The sequence below is a fragment of the Neolamprologus brichardi genome, chromosome 15 (assembly GCF_056152115.1).
Source record: "Neolamprologus brichardi isolate AB-2024 chromosome 15, ASM5615211v1, whole genome shotgun sequence".
Lineage (NCBI taxonomy): Eukaryota > Metazoa > Chordata > Actinopteri > Cichliformes > Cichlidae > Neolamprologus > Neolamprologus brichardi.
Window position 1 is genome coordinate 21,265,940 of NC_142118.1, and position 19,461 is coordinate 21,285,400.

Consider the following 19,461-nt stretch of genomic DNA (forward strand, 5'->3'; position numbering starts at 1 on the left):
CACCATGCTGAACACTACGAAATTAGGCAATCAGATCCAATACAGCTTTCATGTACAATGTAACATTATTACAACACAATCTCAGGTTTACACATTTGATGCTACGGTTACCACTGGTCTTTACATCAGCACCAGCAAACAAGGTAAATCATTGAGAGCACAGTCTTGATCACTGTCATCAGCATGGATTCTGTTGTTTAATAAACACTGAAGCAATATGAGTTTGCACAAGACAGAATGTCACACTGCACAATGTAATGTCATTGCTGGTACAAGTACATATTTCTATATATGGCAGTGGACAGGAAGTGTGCTGTGGCTTCAGTGGAGATAAACCTCTACAGCACATATTTTAATATCCTGAAGATTTACTCTAATTTACCTCCATTAAAGTAAGTAAGACTGCTGTCTCAGTTTGGTTAAAGAAGGATGTATGTTCATTTTTTCTTTCATATCTACATGTTTGTAAAAACGAAGGGAATTCATATGACCTACCAACATTAAAAATAACCACAGCGTGAATGAGGAGGAGACAGGAAGTAAAGAAGATAGACATTTGTCTTTGACAAGTACAACAGAGTTTGCAAGTTGCAGTTGTGACAAGCTGAGAAGGAAAACCAGAACAAAAGGCGATGATTGATCACAAATTATTCAGCATTTCTCTGTTTTTGTTGCTTCTTTATTCAGGTAAGGTAACCTTTACAAATACTCTAAAACCTAATTTTTACTTAATATCAACAACAAATTTTAAAAATACATTTTCAAATCTGAAAATAAACTAAGACACTGCATATTAGAGTAAAGACTTTATTTTAGTCCAGTCTAATTATTTATATTTCTTTACTTTTTAAATCAACAGTAATTGCACAAAATTATGCGATTTATGCGAAATATGAGAATTGTTTAGCTAAACCACCCTAAAAAATTTCTATTTCATGTGTTAAACCACAAAAAGCATATAAAGTGCTTTGAGAACTAGCCCATTTACCATTTGATATAATATATTTTTGGCCACTGTGACACATGGGACACTGTTTTCCCTACTCAGCATTTCTACTTCAAACCAGGCTCACAGTGCATTATGCATAATACAACTGTAGGAAAGGAAGATCTACATGTACCTACAGGTATTAAAATGTTGGGGGGTGGGGTGGGGGTGTTGTGCTTCTGTTTAAAGGTAAAGATACATTTAACATGTAAGAAATTTTTTTCCAACTTCTTTTCAGATTTACTTTATTCTGAAATCTTTATGTAGACAGCTGTGCTTTTGTTAGAGCGAGTTTGGTGCACACATTTTTTTCTGTGCACAAGAATGTAAATTATCTGCATTTGCACAAGTAATGGTAATATTTTTGTTTCTCTTTCATGTTCTCAGGAGCACTTAGTGAAGATCTTTCGCTTGCCTTCACTGTCAGAGATGGAGATAAAGTCACTTTGCCTTGTAAAAATCGGATCAACATTCATCACAACTGTCACACTACCACCTGGATCTTCAGAGATTCAAGAGGCACACCAGCAGTAGAGCTGGTTAATCATGGACAAATCAAAGAAGAAGCCAAATCAGACAGACTGAGTGTTACAGCAGAATGCTCACTGGTTATAAAAAAGGTCACAGCTGAGGATGTTGGTCGTTACACCTGCAGACAGTTTAGAGGCAATCCAGGGAGACAGCAAGGTCCAGATGCTGTGGTTTATCTGTCTGTTGTCGTCAGTAAGTATTTACATCACAATATATTTTAGTTCAAGTGGTGTCATTGGAACAGCATATTTTCATTACATTTAAGAAATATATATGTGTTCTTGCTTTGTTTTTCTCTTGCAATTCATCTTCACCAGTGACCGAAAAGAAGAACGCTGATAAAGTAACTTTAAGCTGCTCTGTGTTGACATTTGATCGGTGTAAACACAAAGTGAAGTGGATCCATAACAGAAGAGATCTGGATAGAGATTACTCAAATTTAAAAACATCACAGTCTTCCTGCTCTGCTACAGTGACTTTTCTGAACCTTACATATGGTCACATATCAAATTCTGACTTTAAGTGTAGCTTAAAAAGTACAGAAAATAACAAAGAGCAGCTTTTTACCTTCAGCCATCATTCATCAGGTAAGAAACCAGGAGAGGTTCTGAAGAGCTTATTAAATGAATTCACATTATTTTGTCTAAGTACCTAAGGTATTATCATATTTTATTAATCTGAAGATTTAATCGACTGAATGTACAGAAAGTTTTCTAATGAAAGGGCCACTGAATTTAGTTTTTTGTTCAGGTGAAGAAACAAATACAGCAACAACTGTTAAATTAGACACAATGACTACAATAAAAGTGCTGGAAATGGATGGTTCAACAAATTTACCAGGTAATGTCAACAATATTTTGTATCAAGTCTTTTTCTTTCTGAATTTTAGAAGAAAATGTTAGTTGTTGTTAGTGAATGAGCAAAGTTTAATCAAAAGTCATTCAGACTGGTGTTAGTAATGACTTCATTTATGGGTTTTAATTTACAATATTACATATACAAAGCAAACTCTTACAGCTTCCTATTGAGTAGTTGCCAGAGTTTTGTTTCTTTGTTCAGATGAAGATACATAAACAAATCATTTAACTGTTATAGAACATACAGAATGAAAGATCCTCTCAATTTTATTCTTTTGTTTTTGGTGAAGAAATATATGCAGCAGCAACAATTAAATTGGAAATAATGACTGAATCTGGCATTAAAGGAGGTCTGACAACAAAACAGCTGGAAATCATGAATGGTTTGAGAAAATTACCAGGTAATGGCAACAATATCGCTTTCTTTCTACAGACTTCGGTAAATATTAAAGGCATGCACTGATATTTCAGATCATGTACTTAAGCATACATTTAAAATATACTTTTCATGTCTTCACTCTCTTCCCAGACTGGTCCTGGTACAGGCTTGCCATTGTGGCTCTGGGTTTAGTAGCACTTATAGCAGCTGTTGTTGTCGTCGGCATCTGGATAAGAGCTGGTGGGATTTATTCACATATAAACAGAAAGGTTGATAAACCTGGATTCTGTTTGTGAAAGTTAAAGTTGACTCCTTATTTTCTATTTTTTAGGGAAAAAAGCACAGATGGATGAAAACATGGTGAGTTTATTAATCAGAATGAAACAGATAATTTTTGATTTTTTCCTTCATTTGAGCCACGAGAACAACAAAACAGCACGACACATTAGGACAAGACAGATAATAAATAGAAAATTAAGCTGGAATGTCTGCAATCAAACAACCTTTCCCAATAACACAAACATGACGGATTATACAGAAATTTTAGAGCTCACAGTTCTCCTCATGAAGAGGCGGCACTCATCAGGATCAAAACACTGATTCATGGCAAATCTGATAAAAGCTCACATAAGGATCAATGAATATCCATATCTATGCCATATATATATATATATATATATATATATATATATATATACACAGTGTTGGGAAGGTTACTTTTAAAATGTATTCCATTACAGAATACAGAATACATGTCCCAAAATGTATTCTGTAACGTATTCCGTTACGTTACTCAATGAGAGTAACGTATTCTGAATACTTTGGATTACTTAATATATTATCCTGCTGTTTACAACTACATGAATGTACTATTGCTGTGATTTATTACTGTTACTGAAGGTCCGCGGCTCCGAACCGTAGTAAAGGGACCTCTGGCTAATACGGTGGGTTCTGTGTCGGGCTCGTAGCTGAAAACTAGCTTTACTTTGTTGTCTGAGTCAACTTTGCTAGCGAGAGACAGAGAGAGGCGTTGAAAGGCTGCTCCAACGGGACTTATTGTTTCAGAGGAAAACACGAACACAGTGTACAGTCGAGTCTTAATAGCTTACTTACAACTGGGCTCGTCAGGCACTCTTCTTGGCTGCAGTGGTAATTATTATATTTACATGCTTCCAGCTCCCGTTTTTTCCTTTTCCTCGTACTTTTCCTTTTTCTCCCTCCCTCGCTCACAGACACATAACGTGTATGACAGTCCATTCTCCCTGCAGCACGGACTACACTGCCTATGATGCTACATTCTTTAGAGCTATACCTGTAGCATTCTGCCTATTAGCTTAGCACAACAACAACAAAAAGGCTTCTCTCACCCAGGAAACACGCAGAGCTAGAGCGTCACCCTGTAACCATGGCAACCGTAACGCTGCCGCCTGGAACAACAGAACATAGCTGTCAAACAAAACCCAAACAGTCCTGACCTGCCACAATATGAAACAGGGAAGTACCGCCGTGTAATCCATTTATATCAACAAAGTAACTGTATTCTAAATACCATCTTTTTAAACGGTAACTGTAACGGAATACAGTTACTCATATTTTGTATTTTAAATACGTAACGGCGGTACATGTATTCCGTTACTCCCCAACACTGTATATATATATATATATATATATAAAAAATACATATTTGCCTGTTTGTTTCAGGAACAGAATTTAAACTCTGCAGTAACTTCGTCTGGTCCAGGAACTATTCAGGAATCTGTGAGATCACACAGTTACTCACCACATGTATTTGTTCGCTTATATGTTGAATCTGCATTTTATACATTACTGAGCAGTCTTTATGTTGTCTTCACTGTGCAGGCTGATCTTCAAGATGTTGTTCTCTACGCCTCCCTCAGCTACACTGAGACCACCTACAGCTGTCCAGGTCTTCAGGTAATTTGATTGTTCAGGTTGCGGGATTTCTCCTCCTACTGATCCCTGTCGGTAGTTACTGCTTACCCATTGGTTTTAGGGCACATGGCTGGAAGATCTGGCGTAGTTATTGACCTGTCTCCTGGGGTATCCTCTGGTGCAACACGTTCTCACTCTTTAAGCAGAGGAACCCTGGCCAAGCATCCATATATAGTAAGGAGTAAGAACCTTGTGGCAGGGCGTGGTCTGCAGTGCCGCTGCAGGGGTGGTGGATGCACCTGAGCGGCAAGACACCTCGCCAATTTAAAGTGTGGGCTAACTCCTGTCGTGGTTGTTGGTGTGTCAGGCTGTGCGCAAAGAAGCTGCAGCTAAGGGTTTGTACAGCAACCAATGAATAAAGATAATGCAAAGCATGTTCATGTAGTGGGGTCTGCTCTGGTTACATTCCTAGACGGCCGGCCTCTGGCTCAAAACTTTTCAGTGAAGTGAAAATATTGAACATGGACATTTTTGTGTTTTTCTGAAATAGTTATGTTATGGTGTGCAAGAGGAAATTATTTATGTTTGATTTAAAGAAAAACCCTTGGGAAATTTTGACAAAAATTTTACATTTCATTGAGAGGCTAGTAATTTTGTCCTCATCTGTTCATATGTAAAAACAAAAAATATTAAAATAAAAAGAAATTGGCTCACAAGAGGAGCCGTAGAGAGTAGAATTCTTCTTGGTAAAGTAAATGTGTTTGTAACAAAAAAAAGTTTGTTAAAGCTCCCAGACAGGGCAGGTTAGGAAACAAAAAGGAAAAAAAGAAAAGAGCTGTGTATTCTTTTTCAGGTTCCCCATAAAGACGATGAAGAGGGTGAAGCTTTGACCTACATTATATGTCCAGTCTCTTCTCCTGGACCCGCTCCCAACAACCTCTATGCTAGCATCAACAAACCAAAAAACTAAAAAACAGGAAAAAACGCAGAATCTCTTTTTCTTTGATAACTTCTTTCTTTCCATTCTTGTGTAATGAAAGAGGATTTCTGTTTTGCTAAAGTTCCCAGGATTTAACAACAGTGATAATATAATCTGTATTTAAATTTTTCATTTCTAACACAGATTGTTGCACTATATTTTTTCATAGATTGTTTATTGCTTTATCAGTCTACATATATGTGTTTGTATATCTGCAGTTTAGGCCTGATTTAAATGATGATATTAAAAAGTGTTTTTCCATTATGTAAAATCCCAAGCAGCCAATAAAGGCTCCAGCACGTGAGTTTTATTGTCACGGTACTGGGTCTCTGACCCAGTGTTTTTGTTGGTTTTAGTTATGTTCTTTGTTTATTGTATTTCATGTAAAGGGTTCCTGTTACTTTGCCTTCCCTGTGTCCCATGTCTAGTTACCCTCGTTATCCCTCAATGTATTTAAGCCCTGTGTTTTCCTTGTTCTATGCGGTGTTGTACGGTGTGTGTTTACCTGTGTGCACCTCTCTGTGTGCTTAGTTTATTTTTCCAGTGTAGTTTTGTATTGTTTCTCCCAGCCAGCAAATAAAGCTGTGGTTTTTTGAGTTTGCTCTTTGCCTCTGTGAGTCTGCATTTGGGTCTTCTCCTAGCACACAGCTGGTTCATGACACTTATTGTTGTATTTTGTTTATTTATTTTTTTGGTATATATATGCATATATATTATGTATATGTATATATGCAAATTCATTGCCTCAAGCAAGTAAGCAATGTTTGCTTAAGATAACTACATTAGGACAACTTATTCATTCATGAATCACATTTTTGTCATATTTTATATTTGTATTTTGAAAACAGTAGCAATGTCAGCTACCATTTCACACACTTCACATGGGATTTTGTTGGTTGAAGGACCCTAATAGACTCTAGAATTGTCACCATAAGCGCTGCCTGTCTGTTTCGTATGAGCATAACAGTTCAGGCTCAGCTGTGTTGCATGTGTGTCAAGAAAGAAGCAAGCATGAAGAAAAAGGAAGTGTACCTAATAAAAGAAGGAGGAAAGGAACAAGGTTTATCTGGCAAAAATTAATACATTGGGGGGGAAAAATTAGCAGAAAAAACCTGTATTGTAAGATTTCATTTTACTTTATTTTTCTGATTCTAAATGTTTGGTATTGACATCCAAACCATTATAAAGGCCAAAATATAAACTCCGTAAACAGAGGAGTAGATTAAATAATAAGTGTAAGTAAAAGCAATAATAATCTGCCATTAAATGTTTTTATTTTCCATAGTTTGTTCCAATAACGGTATAAATTTCTTTTTCCTTTTTTCCACAGTGATTAATTTGCCTTGTTACCATTTTTATTGACTTCAGCAACATTGTGCAGGGGAATTAGAGCATTCATTTGCTGTTGCTATAACTGAAGCTAGCCTTAAAGGCAACTGATGACGGGCTTTCTGTCTCCCATTCAGTTATCCACTCATCTCTCTTAAAGTAGAACAATCTTGACTCAGGGTAAAGAAAGAAAGAAGAGATGATCATTTTCTCCTCTTCACTGTGTGTAAGCGGCAATACATGAAAAACCAACCCACCATACAAGAATGTTAACGGGCCATTTTTAGATTATTATAATTTAAAAAAAAACATTATAAGCAAAGGCCCAAAGCCTAACAACACAACCACTAAAAAAATTTAACTTTTGTACCACCAGATTTTCATTTACTTGCATTTAAAAGTGTGTTCCTCTTCCGCATTAACTCCCGCTTCGTCCGCAATTGTTATGAGAAAAACTCTCCTGTATGACCCGTAATGAATCTTGGGATTCCTGCTCTGTTTTGTACTGCTTTTAATTCCTAAAAATAAATTTTACCTGCTCTGTTATGGTAACTGTCTTGATTAAAAAATATTTATATATTTAAAAGCATATAAATTAACAAAAAAATTAAAGAGTGTTTGAGAACGTTTATCCAGCCATGATTTCAAAGCATATAGCCCAAATTTAAAATTTTAGCAGTGAAGATGTTTAATCTGCAGTGAAAGTAATATAATAAAAGCCACATGTTGTACCAGCTGTTCCAGTGAAAGGTTTGTCCCATTAGCCCATTATACCTTTTAAATTACATTTCATCAAACAGTCCTGAGAATCCACACAAATGATCTTTTTATATATTACAGTCCAAAGTGAATGCAGATGGTCTCCTGCAGCTTTAAAATATCTAAAGGACACTGAGTGTGGAAACGATCTGTGTTTCTTTTTTTGGTCATCATTAAGTGCTAAAAATTCTGCTGCTGATGTACTCACATTCCTACCAAAAGACTTCCTTTTTTCTTCTCAGAGGAAAAACTATTTCAGAAATGCAATGAGGAACCAACATGTGTTAGAGCAAGAAAGAAAACATCTTATCTGTTACAGCTTGGACATCAACAGCAGATAGTTGTCCTCTTCACCTGGCCCTCTCTATCAGCATAACATTAGCATAAATCACAGGAAGTGGACACAGCATCTCTACAAGAAGGACTATTTCAGAGATTAATTTTTAATGTGAGAAACAGGAAGGAGAAAGACGGAGAATGGCTGAATTCAGGTGGATTCAAATGTTTTCATCAGTGATACTAATGCTTCAATTGTCAGGTAAGAATATTTAAACGTTTATAAATTAGATTACAAAAACTTAGTATGTTGACATTATTGATTTTATTATTTTCTTCACAGCAGCAGCAGCTGACTACTCTGAGTTTATTATCAGGAATGAAGGTGAGGTCACTTTGTCGTGTGAAAATGTGACAGATGATCAAGATAAATGTGACAGAACTACCTGGCTCTTTAGTCAATCAAATAGAGCCGTAGTAACACTGTTTGAAGACGGGAAGATTCACCAAGGGGCCGAAAATAAATCAGACAGACTGAGTGTTACAGCAAAATGTTCTCTGGTTATAAAGAAGCTCACAGCTGAGGATGTTGGTCAGTACACCTGCAGAAGGTTCAACAAATCAGGACAAAAAGAAGGTTCAGACTCTGTAGCTGAGCTGTCTGTTGTTAACTGTGAGTATTTCCATCATAATGTTTTCAGATTATTAGAACATCAAACTGAAACATTACAATAACTATAACTATAGTATAGTATACTGTAAATGTTATTCTTGTTCTCTCTTTTTTTAACAGTAACTGAATATAAGGATAACGACACAGTGACATTGAAGTGCTCTGTGTCCACATATAAAGAATGTAAATACACTGTCAAGTGGCTCTATGGTAACAAAGACCTGAGGATGTCACAGTCTACCTGCAGTGTGACCTTTGCAACATCTGATCATATTTACACATCCAAGAACTCTGAGATGTTGAAGTGCCAAGTGACACATGGTGGAAACGTGCAGGAGTTTATCTTCAGTCAATCTTCTGGTCAGAGAAGGGATACTTAAACATTTCAGTCCTTACAATAACTTCATCCTGTTATAAACAAAGAAAGAATTTTTTGGGGGATATGATCATAGAAAAAGTGCTTGTATGATTGGGTGAATAAGGCGAGTTGTATAAAGTGCTTTGAAGTCAGGTAAAGTAGAAAAGCACTGCAAAAGAAGCACAATTTAACAGACTTCAGAAGCCTGCTCCTACCAACAGTCAGCGTTAGATTCTTATACACGATACACTTACTTCACTTCAGCAAGTTCCCAAAAATAAGCTGTAAAAGAAAACATCCTGTGGAGATGTATTAATGGAAATAAGGAAAAGGGGAAGTCAGCTTAATGAGCCTGCTGTTCGTTTTCTGTTCCCGTTTAAAAAAGCTTATTTTTTAAAAAAATATTTCTCTCAGTGAAATAACATTATAACCAGGACAATATTTCTTTGTTGGTCATTTTAAGCAAATACAATGATCTTAACCGAGTAATTTAATACAACCTAAAAACCAAATTAAAACACATTTGATTTTTATACATCAGGATTTTAAAAAGACAAGAACCTGCAGACATAATGTGTCTAATGTTTTTCTTTTTCTTCAGGTGTGTGGAAGTTTATTGTTGTAGCGCTGGGGTTAACAGTACTCATAATGAGTGCTTTCATAAGCATCATATGGAAGAGAGTTAAAGGTGAGAGCTTTCACAAGACTGAGCTTTCATCACCAGGGAGACTGCAGAAACCAGGATGGACTTTCATTCTAAAAGCTTGAATTGATTTTTCTCTTTTTTAGGACACAAATCACAGATGAATGAAAATGCTGTGAGTTATAACACTTTCATGTTATATACGAGTAATGAGTCTTTCTCACTGATGTGATTATAGTCTGCTGTGTTTACGAGGCTTCTTTGTCTGTTTTATTTGTTTCAGGAACTCAGTTTAAACCCTGCAGTGACTCTGTCTGCTCCAGGAACCATTCAGGACTCTGTGAGCTCAAATACTTACTCACCACTTGTATTTGTTCTCCCATATGTTGAATCTAAGCATTACTGAGCAGTCTCTATGTTGTCGTATCTGTGCAGGCTGAATCTGAATACGCTGTTCCCTATTCCTCCATCAGCTACACCGACAACACCACCAGTAAAGCTCAGGTAAGCTGTCCTATTGGTTATTCAGGTGATGTCAGTTAATAACAATAAAAATTCCCATGAAAGAGCAAGGTAAATGTTGATATCTGAGTGTTAAGAATAAATATTAAGATTATAATACTATTCTCAAATCTGCCTTACCCTACATTATTATGGTGTTGATTTATTTCATTTTTTGTGTATTCACTTTCAGGTTGTGGGTCAAGATGATGATGAAGATGATGACACAGTGACCTACATCACCATGAAAAGTCACATCACTTCTGCTGCACCCTCCAGTGATCCCAGCAGTCTCTATGCTGCCGTCAACAAACCAGTGAGAGACACGTGTTGACGAAACAGCTACAGCTCATATAAGCTTTCTTACGTTACACTGGTTATGGTTGCGCTCAGGCCCTTTTCAAACTGTTATTTGTATCAGATTGTGTAAAAATGTTTCTGTTAGGCTTAAGTTCTCCATGTTTAACATAAAGGATATTATACTGCTCATTTACATTTCTAACACACAATGTTGCACTATGTTTTATCCATAAATTGCCTCTCGTTTGACAAAGTTCAGAATTTATTACTGTAGCAATCCCTTTTATCCAGTAGGAGGTGCTGTATATTCATTATAACAAAATTTGAAGCAGTGGAAGAAATGATCTAACACAGCGGTCCCCAACCTTTTTTGCGCCACGGACCGGTTTATGCCCGCCAATATTTTCATGGACCGGCCTTTAAGGTGTCGCGGATAAATACAACAAAATAAAACTAGTACCGGTACCGAAAAAAAGAAAATTTATTCATAACACACGTGAAAAGACCAAGGAAAACACAGTAAACGATAAAAACGATAACAAAATAACTCTGAAAACCGATAAAAACCCGGAAAACCATACATTTCACACCTGAGCCTCAACTCTCGCGGCCCGGTAGCAAACGACTCACGGATTGGTACCGGTCCGAGGCCCGGGGGTTGGGGACCGCTGATCTAACATCCTCAGACATAATAAAAGTTACATGATACATCAGCTGTTTCTGCTTGCAGTCATTTAAACATCTGTATCTCAGGACTGTTTGAGTGTGTGTTTCAAAGTTGAATTAGTTAATTATTCAGTGTTCAACAATAGACGCATAAAACAATATAAACTCACAAAGGTAAACAACAAACTGCATTTTTACATTTGGCTATAAACCATGTGATTAACACTCATCTAAATCCCTGTGCCTTGTGAAAATCATCTCTTTGGGATTTATGGTCCTGCAAATTTGTCCGTCTGTGTACACTTTTCAATTGGACAAATGGGTGGGTTTCACCCACTCAAGATGCATTTCCTGCTACTCCCTCTACTCGACGCAGCAGGAAAACTGGTATTGCACCACACAAGCAAAAGAAAAAACATGGGTTTCAAAGTGCGTGCCGCTTCATACATTTCATTGCAATTGTATCTGTGGCGTCTGATACGAGCCCTTTTGGTTTGGTGGTGTGCGTAAACTCTGAGCATTATGATTCAGTTTCTCATATTACATAAGTAAGCAAAGTGGACAGGACAGTCAAACCTTACGTAACTATCTAAGTGATTAATTTTAGGTGTCTTTAACAACAACTCTGGCTGTTAATAAATGAGGAACATGGAAGCTGTGACAGTCTGGTTGCATAAGAATAACAGCAGAAATGTTAGAAAGAAAGCTGAAAGTCATAATGAGGAAGTCATAGATCGAAAACTACAGGAAGAAGACACATTTATGCTTTAGAAGCCTGAGAAGAAAAAAAGAGAGACTGAGAGACATAATGGTTACATTTAGATGGATAAAAATGTTTCTGTTCTTTGTACTCATGCTTCAGTTTGGAGGTAAGGATGAGTTGTACACTGTACATCATCTAAGGATGTGAAAACTAAAACTTACTTCTAATTTTGAGTTGTATTGTTTTTATTTAGCACAGACAGCTGTGGTGTTTCTGTGAGCAATGCAAACTGAGTTTGATGCACTCTGTAGTGTTAACATTTTTGATTCTGTCATGTTCTCAGGAGCACTAAGTGGAGATCTTTCGCTCTCCTTCACTGTCAGAGATGGAGATAAAGTCACTTTGCCTTGTCAAAATCTAATCAACAATCATCACAACTGTGACACTACCACCTGGATCTTCACTGATTCAAGAGGCACACCAGCAGTAGAGCTGGTTAATCTTGGACAGATCAAAGAATCAGACAGACTGAGTGTTACAGCAGAATGCTCACTGGCTATAAAGAAGGTCACAGCTGAGGATGTTGGTCGTTACACCTGCAGACAGTTTCAAAGCAAATCAGGGACACAGCAAGGTCTAGATGCTGTGGTTTATCTGTCTGTTGTTCACATTGAGTATTTGCAACACCATATTTTTGAGCTCAAACCATCCTGTTAGAACAACATGTTGACAAGTTGCATTTTGAAAAAAGGAAACTTATACTTACTTGGTCTTTCACTTTCATCTTCACCAGTGACTGAACAGAAGACAGCTGATGAGGTGACTTTAAACTGCTCTGTGTGGACATATGAAAGGTGTAAACACAAAGTGAAGTGGATCCATAACAGTGAAGCTCTGGATATAGATTACTCAAATTTAAAAACATTGGAGTCTCCCTGCTCTGCTACTGTGACTTTTCTGAATGATGCATACACTCATATATCGACTTATGACTTTAACTGTAGCGTAACAACAGAATTTAACAAAGAGCAGCTTTTTACCTTCAGTACTCAGTCATCAGGTAAGAAACCAGGAGAGATTCTGAAGAACCTTTCAAAATAACTTCACATTAATCTGACTAATTACCTAAAATATCTGCTCATTTTATTGATTTGAAGCTGTAATTGACTGAACTTAGTTTCCAAATGAAAAGTCCGCTGAATTTTATTCAGGTGAGGAATCAAATACCACAACAACAATTAAATCAGAAACTACAACTGGAAACACAACAAAGGAGCTGGAAATCATGGATGATTCAACAAAATTACCAGGTAATCAACATTTATCAGCATTTTATTAAATATTTCTATATTTTAGAATGAAATGTTTTTATTTCAGATGACTTTTTTCCTCTATATTCATCTACATTAAAAAACAAAAGCAATCAGAAAATGACATTTAAAATATTCTTTTCATGCTTTTCGTGCTCTGTCTCCAGGCTCATGCTGGTACAGGCTCATCATTGTGCCTCTGGGTTTAGCAGGACTTATAGCAGCTGTTGTGGTCGTCAACATCTGGACAAGAGCTGATGAGAATATTCACATATAAGCAAGAAGGGTTTATAAACCTAACTTGAAGGTATGAGGAAGTACAGGTTTATGATTTTGTATTTTACAGGTGTGTAAAGATGATAGAATATGAAAATGTCCAATCTTCTGGTGTTGTTTGACCAACCCTCCAGCTTCTGTCAGATCTCACAGATCAGCACATCAACATACTTTATATTTGCACGAGGAGCAGAAGCTTTTAAAAAGAGACTCGTTATTTTTGCTTTAGTCACAGTTTGGACAACAACTCAAAATACTAAAACAACTAAAATACCTGCCTGCATCAGCTGTAAAAAGCTCTTTCTCGTTGTACTGTGTTTTTTTTTTTTTTTGCAGGTGACCAGTGTTTTTCATCAGTTTTCAGCAGGCAGGGGTAGATTTTGGAGGTTTTCTGGACCAAGAAGATAGGAACACATGTTTGGCACGTTGTTTTCTCTTTCTGCAGAGGCCTCCTGTACAGCATGGTTGTTGGAAAAAGAAACATACATACCTACATTTTTATTATACATCTGCATTTGCTGATCATTTCTGAACTTGAAAGACATGGTCTCACTAATATTTCCAAAACACTCCTACAGGCACTTTAGTCATGGGTTAAAGAATTCAAAGCCATTTTTCATGTCTTTCTTTTTCACCAAAACAAAACACATGAACATGCAAGTTTGTAACAAGCTGCAGAAACTTAGTTTTGAGTTTTTGAGCTTAGTTTAATGAGCCTGTGTGAGGAAGAACTGATTTAAGCTGAATTAAAGTCATTTGTATCCAAGTGTGGTTGAATCTGGTCTCCACTTAAAAGAGTTTTGATTGATGATGATGTAATCATCATCAATCAAACACACACTGTTATGTTTAATGGATTTAAACATAATGCAATCTGTAAAATAAATACAAATTCTAAGCAGAAGTCTGTTCTGCATCTCACACTTTAGTCACTTTTGGTGTCCTGTTTCCAGTCTTTAACTCTCATGCTACTGGTATTTTAAGAAGAAGCACTCCTACCTGTCCCAGTTCCATAAGTACACTCTATCTTCATTTATTTCTCTCCTTTTGAGCTTTTTGACAACACTTCCCTGCATCCCAGTGTCGAGTTTGTGTTTCATGACTACAAATGTAAACAAATGTAAGCTTCTCTATTTGACTTTAAAGTACATTTAAATATGCCAAAACTTTGAGACCTGCCCAACAGCTTATCCCCATCTATACAAGGACAAGTGACCTCCGAGGGAGTTAGAGGAAGGATGACTTCATCTGTGATATCTGAAACAACTCATTTGGACTGTCTGCAGTGTTAATGTGGCAGCTTTGTGTATCCTATCTCATGTCAATGCTTTCATTAGGGAGTGTGAACATTTCATTCTGTGGATTGTGTTGTTCTACTGAAAATAAATATCTTGTAAACTGGTTCATTCATTATAGAAGGTGATAATTTATACTTTGCATGTCCTACATCTAGTAAACTTTTCCCCTAAAAAGCATAATTGGATACTGAAATGTTTAAAAGTAAAGAATCATTCATCTTCTGCAGCTTTAAAATATCTAAAAGACACTCTGTGCTTTTCTGACCTGTGTCTGGTCGTCATTAGAGGCTAAAACCTGCAGAGTTATGCTGGTGCTGTCGTATCCACATTTGCACCAAAGCACTTCCCCTTCAGTTCTCAGAAAGAAACACTTAAATAAGATTTAATGAGGAAGCAACGATGTACCAATGAAGTGACAACAGTTGAGCCTGTGACACCACTTTTTTTGCATCTGTACATCAGCACAGTAAATTATACATCAAATGTTTAATAGTGGTCAAAGTTCACAGCAGGGTGTCAAAACCCTGGAAATGTAATATTTCATGTTTATGTAAGCACACACTGAATTACCAACCAATAGGTTGCTACAATTGCCAATTTAGATCAATTTAAGTAAATCCTGGATTCTGCAGACTAAATAACCTGCTGATCTTACAGTGACAGGTTGTAACTGTATCTTGAACTCAGTATATAATTTAGTGGGAGAGTGAGTGTTTCACTTTCTTGGCTGCTACAGACAGACATCACAGCATCTCCTGACTGCTCAATGAAATACAACCCAAATATGAAGTGCTCACATTAAGCAAGGAAAGCACAAAAATACATAACAATGGTGATTACACAGTGATGACAGCAAAGAAAAGATTAATGTTTCTATGCTGTCAGCCTTATTTTCAGTCATGAATAAAAAAAAGAATGAAAATTTTAAAAAAGAATGAAAATAAAATTTACAGAAATCTTCACTAATGTTCCAGTTTGTGTTTTAATGAGACAGTCTGAGCTGAAAATGATATGATTGAAATGTTTACTGTTAACAACAAAGACAAGAGCCATAAAGATCCAATAGGTTGAACTTTATGAAGGTGTAATAACCAACACCCTCAGCTGTGAGAACAGTTCGCTGCTACATTCAGTTTAAATGTCTAAAAGACGTTTAGTGTGTAAAACATCTGTGTTTCTGAAGGTAACACTCCCACATTCTCACCAACTCTGCCCCTTCACTTCTCAGAAAAACAACACTTCACACACACAGTGAGCGACCAACAATTATCAGAGCAGAAATCCTGAAAACATGAAGAAAAAAAAAACAGGAGCTGCAAGAATTTTCCTAAACAATCTTCACACATTTATCATCTTCTCCCTTTTTTTAAGACCTTTTACACATCACTTTCACAAATGCCGGTGGGATTATTACAAGTTGCTGAGCTACATTCAGTTGTCTGTTCTACATGTTCATTTTAGATTTACAGGGTCTTTGACGGCCTGCAGTGACCTTTGACCGTTTTAATATTGTTTGGTTCACCTGCTGATTTTAAATATCAGAAATTGTCAGAGAAAGGACTTCCTGAACTTTTATGAACAGTTAGTGTGAGGTGGTGAGATAACAACCACAGGAAGTCACCACAGCATCGCCACAAGAAGTACTACTTTAAAGTCTGTGACTGTCGTTAGTGCGAGAAACCGGAAGGAGAAAGACAGAGAAGCATGATGGCTGAATTCAGATGGATTCACATGTTTTTATCAGTGATACTAATGCTTCAATTAACAGGTAGGAATACAGATACATTTATGAATGAGATTACAAAAGTTAGGTTTACATTGTGGACATTATTGATTTTATCTTCTCAGCAGATTCTGAATTGTATAAATGTATTACCTCACTAATAACAGGGAAGTTGAGACACTTATTTTTCAGAAGCTCAAGAAGAAAGTGAGAAAAGAGAAGAGAAATGATGGTTAAATCTATTTAGCTTAAAGTGTTTTTATTGCTGTACCTGTGCTTCAGTTGGTAAGGATACATCCAACATGTGTATAAGAGAAAGATTTAAAAACATTTCCAGCTCAGTACACTAGTGAAAATGAAAAAGATACAAATGCAAACATGTGTGCATAACTATGCAAAATTATCTGCGCTCTGACATGCAGTGTTACCTTTTTGATTCTTTGTCATGTTCTCAGGAGCACTAAGTGGAGATCTTTCACTCTCCTTCACTGTCAGAGATGGAGATAAAGTCACTTTGCCTTGTGAAAATGTGGTGAAGAATCATCATAACTGCAACGCTACCAACTGGCTCTTCTTTGATTCAAGAAGCACACCAGCAGTAGAGCTGGTTAATCATGGACAGATCAAAGAAACAGCCAAATCAGACAGACTGACTGGTTTATCTGTCTGATGTCATCGGTGAGTATTTACACCACACCAGACCACCAGTATTTACAAGCTGTGAACAACTAAACAATATGCTAACACATTACATTTATTTAAAAAAAAAATGTTTGTTTGTTTGCTTTTTCTTGGAACTTATCTTCACCAGTGACTGAACAGAAGAACACTGATCAAGTGACTTTAAACTGCTCTGTGTGGACATATGAACGGTGTAAACACAAACTGAAGTGGATCCATGACAGTGGAGGTCTGAATAGAGATTACTCAAACATAAAAACATTACAGTCTTCCTGCTCTGCTGCTGTTACTTTTATAAAGTCATCATACAGTCACATATCTAACTCTGACTTTAAGTGTAGCGTAAACAAAGAGCAGCTTTTTACCTTCAGGCCCCAGTCATCAGGTAAGAAACCAGGAGAGATTCGGTTGAGAAAATTACTTTCAAATGATGTGAGGAAAGAACTTTTAATTAGCTGAATTTGATCTTTTGTTTGAATGAAGATACAGTAACATCAGCAACAACAACAACAACAACAACAAGAAAAGTAACAACAACAAGAACTACAAGGACAACAACACAGACTGATGACCCAGGTGAATTTTCTTTTTTTTCTCTTTTTCTTTCTTTTTTTTTGGGGGGGGGGGAGTTCAAAGCAATGATTGAATAGTTTTTTGTTAAGTCACATGCATGTCATATTTGCAATCTTTCTACCTCTCAGACATTGAACAGTAAATGAAAAGCTTCAGATATTTGTGTTCAGGTGCAGCTCTGGTGTGGCCGTACATCCTCGTGGCTGTTATTTCAGCAGCACTTTTAATCTTTGCTGTGGAACTGATTGTACTGAAGAGAGGTGAGAGAAAATCCCACATTAAATATTAAAGCTGAATCTTCTCTGTGGTCAAATGTGTAACCCTGTTTTTCTTTTCTTTTCAGGGACCAAAACACAAGCCAATGAAAATGTGAGTTTAAAAATAATCTTTACTAAACATTTTAATTCTAGATCAGAAGTGATGCAGTGGTTGGTGCAGCAAAAGATCAAGAAAAGAAAAAAGCGGGTGCAAAATTCATTTTTGCTTTGATTTTATAATTATTAACTCCAAAAATGACCTCAGCCTATGTGCGAAGTCCTTTCTGATCACAAAAAAGACCCTATGGTACTGGTAGTTGGACTTTTGTGTTGCATTTTATGTGTTTTATATCATTATCTATCTATGATTGTTGCAGATGTTTAAACACTCAAAAGTAACTGGAAGTTGCACTGATGTAATGCATATATTTATTCAGGCTTGACCTCAAATCCTTCAGTCATTTAGAAAATAATAAGGTCAAACTCACAACTTCTGCTGTTTGAATTTGTTGTTCAACATTATAAAACTAACTTTACAACATGAGACTGTGCAAGAGATAGATTTCAAACTGAAGGGAAGTGGAACTGGTGCTGTCAAACTAAGCCAAAAGAAGTGGTAACACATTTTGAGCGATAACGTGACATCGTTGGCAGAGACGGGTCAGTGTAGATCCTCCTGCATGTCAGAGGGCAGTAATCTTGTTTTCTTTACTGTGTAGGCGGATCATGAAGATGGTGTTTCCTACATCTCCATCAGCTACACCAACAAGGCTAACAGTGAAAATAAAGTAATGCATATGATATGTTTCCGGCTTCATCAGTGCACTAGTAAATGATGTTTTCACTGTGTTGTGTTACATCTGGTGAAACATCCTGTGGTCTGTGTGCTTCCAGGTTTGGGGTAAATGTGACAGTGATGAGACAGATACCTACTCCACTGTGAAAGCTTCCTCCACAGATCCCAGCAGCCTCTATGCTACCATAGAGTAAACAAAAAGGAAACTTAATCATCAGGTCATTGCTTCTGTGAAAAAGCTTCGTCCCTATAAGAATAATCGGTTTGCTCAGTTTAAAAGGAGGAAGCAGCTGTGTGAGTGCTTAAAAAGCAGAATTTGTGACACATTTTGTTTTGTAACATTTGAAAGGCTTTCATTTTTATTTTATCTTTTGTTCAAAGTTTTGAAATGATGTACATAGATGTTTTTATTTTGCTTTTTGCCTGTAAATTTTCTAAAACTGCAGTAATTTATAAGTTTAGTTTCATTTTTTCCATAAACAATCATTCAAACATTTGTGTCTCATTACTGTAAGCATCAAAAGCAGGATTAAATGGAATCAGGCATCAGAGTGGGAGGATATGTCTTTACCTGTATGAAAAACATAATTTTACATGAATGAATGTGAAAGTTTTATTATGTTGGTTGCATTTCTCTACTGAAAACAAACCTTCCCTCTGGTGAGCAGGTTTTTTCACAAAGGGCTTAAACTTATCTAAATGAAGAAATTCA

At 36.6% G+C, this 19,461-nt stretch overlaps 4 protein-coding genes across 5 annotated transcripts; all 4 read left to right on the plus strand.

The window, feature by feature from the left end:
- The first annotated feature begins 521 nt into the window (after positions 1-521).
- On the plus strand, positions 522-6,214 carry LOC102792381 (uncharacterized). 2 transcript variants are annotated; one of them, XM_006793531.2, is made up of 10 exons: positions 522-687; positions 1,376-1,711; positions 1,837-2,106; positions 2,270-2,359; positions 2,667-2,777; positions 2,906-2,995; positions 3,087-3,115; positions 4,457-4,513; positions 4,616-4,690; positions 5,502-6,214. In XM_006793531.2, the coding sequence occupies exons 1-10, from the start codon at positions 633-635 to the stop codon at positions 5,616-5,618; spliced, it is 1,230 nt and encodes a 409-aa protein (XP_006793594.1). In that variant the 5' UTR covers positions 522-632; the 3' UTR covers positions 5,619-6,214. The 2 variants fall into 2 exon arrangements, with proteins under 2 accessions (XP_006793594.1, XP_006793593.2); XM_006793530.2 differs by having other exon boundaries at positions 4,457-4,690.
- A 1,828-nt stretch (positions 6,215-8,042) lies between these two features.
- Positions 8,043-10,811, plus strand: LOC148098484 (uncharacterized). The gene is made up of 8 exons (XM_087852020.1): positions 8,043-8,253; positions 8,335-8,664; positions 8,785-9,024; positions 9,624-9,710; positions 9,812-9,840; positions 9,949-10,005; positions 10,101-10,169; positions 10,360-10,811. Exons 1-8 carry the CDS (start codon positions 8,193-8,195, stop codon positions 10,498-10,500), a joined length of 1,014 nt encoding a protein of 337 aa, XP_087708146.1. The 5' UTR covers positions 8,043-8,192; the 3' UTR covers positions 10,501-10,811.
- Positions 10,812-11,882: 1,071 nt separating this feature from the next.
- LOC102791802 (uncharacterized) lies at positions 11,883-13,439 on the plus strand. Its single transcript, XM_035908888.2, has 5 exons — positions 11,883-12,001; positions 12,179-12,505; positions 12,629-12,895; positions 13,047-13,145; positions 13,313-13,439. The coding sequence occupies exons 1-5, from the start codon at positions 11,941-11,943 to the stop codon at positions 13,420-13,422; spliced, it is 864 nt and encodes a 287-aa protein (XP_035764781.2). The 5' UTR covers positions 11,883-11,940; the 3' UTR covers positions 13,423-13,439.
- Positions 13,440-16,423: 2,984 nt separating this feature from the next.
- On the plus strand, positions 16,424-17,582 carry LOC148098485 (uncharacterized). Its single transcript, XM_087852494.1, has 4 exons — positions 16,424-16,487; positions 16,898-17,098; positions 17,151-17,213; positions 17,254-17,582. The coding sequence occupies exons 1-4, from the start codon at positions 16,424-16,426 to the stop codon at positions 17,580-17,582; spliced, it is 657 nt and encodes a 218-aa protein (XP_087708620.1).
- The last annotated feature ends 1,879 nt before the right edge of the window (positions 17,583-19,461 follow it).